The 1,854-nt window shown below is 41.3% G+C and overlaps 1 protein-coding gene across 1 annotated transcript in view; it reads left to right on the forward strand.

Moving 5' to 3' along the window:
• Nucleotides 1-459: 459 nt before the first annotated feature.
• The window catches only part of LOC144709101 (pre-mRNA cleavage factor Im 25 kDa subunit 1-like), a 5,148-nt gene continuing 3,753 nt past the window's right edge, over nt 460-1,854 (forward strand). Inside the window, exons 1-3 of the mRNA XM_078582503.1 lie at nt 460-602; nt 675-720; nt 1,727-1,820. Of these exons, the coding sequence (XP_078438629.1) occupies nt 460-602; nt 675-720; nt 1,727-1,820 (283 nt within the window). The remainder of the gene's footprint in view (nt 603-674; nt 721-1,726; nt 1,821-1,854) is intronic.

A 1,854-nucleotide genomic window follows, 5' to 3' on the forward strand; every position in this document is an offset into this window, starting at 1 on the left:
GGATGATTCGGACGAACTTCTAAAAATTGGGACTTCGGACGGGACGATATTCATCCTGTCCCATACATCATCCCTGTCCTGGACGATAGTGCACTGTAGATGTGATGAACCAGACATCACCACCAGTCATCGGTTACATCAGTTCCCTAAAGACGATGACGATGACGGATTACGGATGACGATCTTCGTCCTACTCCATAGTCCATAAACACTTTAGATTCAAATCACATCAATTATATCAATTCCTATACAACTCTCTTCTGTGGGCAAGTAGGCGAACAATCCAACGAGCGGAGTCTTCAGCGATTTCACCCGTCCTTCTGGTGATCATCATCTTCTCCACTACTCTGATGATCACATTCTTCATTTGATTCATCGTTTCTACGCGGTCGATCGGATTTATCATCGTAGAAGAAAGAAATTAGGGTTTCTCCTTCGTTCGCTGCGAACTGAATCTAGATGGGACTGGAGATTCAACTCGAGAACAGCGGAACAATACAAACTAGTGGTGGCGTCGATGTGCACTCTCTGAGTCATTACATCTTCGATTCTGATGAAGCAATTCCAGAGAAGGAAGACGATTCAAACCAAAGAACATCTTCGTATGATGTTTGGTTGCATCGTATTAACAATTTTTCAATTGCTAATTAGCTGTTTTTTCTCCACTTTTGCAGCTATTCGGATCGTAGACTACGAACTAGCGTTGGGGGAGTTCTTCTCGTAAGTCATCTTACCCGTTTTTTGCTGCTTTTTCCTTGCTTTGTTTAATAGCCGAGGAAGAAATCTTGATTGTATTTGATTAAGAGTTTCGGCTCTACTTCCAAGCACTGATCGGATCACTGTTGTAGCAATATTTGTTTTTTTTGGAAGTATGAAACAATGCGAAAATATGGATTTACCGATGTGATTTGATCTTTGGAAACAAAAGGTAGCGCATATTTTTGAAATTTAAAATCTAGAAACTCTTCTCAAAGTGAGAAGGCACAGAATTTTCTCCAGATTATTGAATATGAAGTAATGTGGAAACCATCACCTGCCACATGTGATGTTTCTAGAAATGTATCATGTTGACATTGGAATCTAAATCTTCATGCGTGGCCTGATTGAAAGATTGTTATCTTTGTCTACCAGCTATCATAATTTGGGACGCGGTTTGGGTGTGATGTCTGATCAGATGACCCGAACGTTGGTTAGACTAACCCAACCCGCCGTAAAGAGGGTGGGTTTTTCGGCGTGGCAGACAGGTTGCTTCAGATCAACTTATATTGCATATGTCGTAGATCAACTTATATTGCATTTATTTTCATGATTGGATCTCTCTGTGAATGGAAAAGTTGTGCTTAGGATCCGTTGTAACAACTAGTTATAGGGCAAAGGAGGAAGGTTCGGTTGGGTTACCCAGCCTGGTCAACCGACAGTTCAAAGGGTTGGGTTAGACTCCCAATGCCGTCGCACAGTAATAATTGCTATATTAATATATAATGTGTACTAAAATTGATGTAATTAGGTGTATTATGAGACCACTTGACCCGCAACCGCTCGACCCATCCGATTTTCCCAACCAAAATCGAGTGGGAGCTTCATGCGAACATTTCTGTCATCATACTTGAATTATTAAATTTGTGTTTGTGGAATGATTATCATTATCAACTATGAGTGAATTTTTAGAAAGCCGAGGAGCGGTGGATCATATCGGGTTCTCCAATTTATCTTACAATGAATTCAGGTTGAGCTGTTTGGCGAGCCTCATGCTCTCCTCTTACACGTGAGGAACTCCTCCTTTCAGCTTCCTGGGGGAAGATTAAGACCTGGCGAGACGGGTTTGTATTTTCTCCTTCATTCATCCATCAATAC

Source organism: Wolffia australiana, chromosome 11 (assembly GCF_029677425.1).
Source record: "Wolffia australiana isolate 7733 chromosome 11, ASM2967742v1".
Classification (NCBI taxonomy): Eukaryota; Viridiplantae; Streptophyta; class Magnoliopsida; order Alismatales; family Araceae; genus Wolffia; species Wolffia australiana.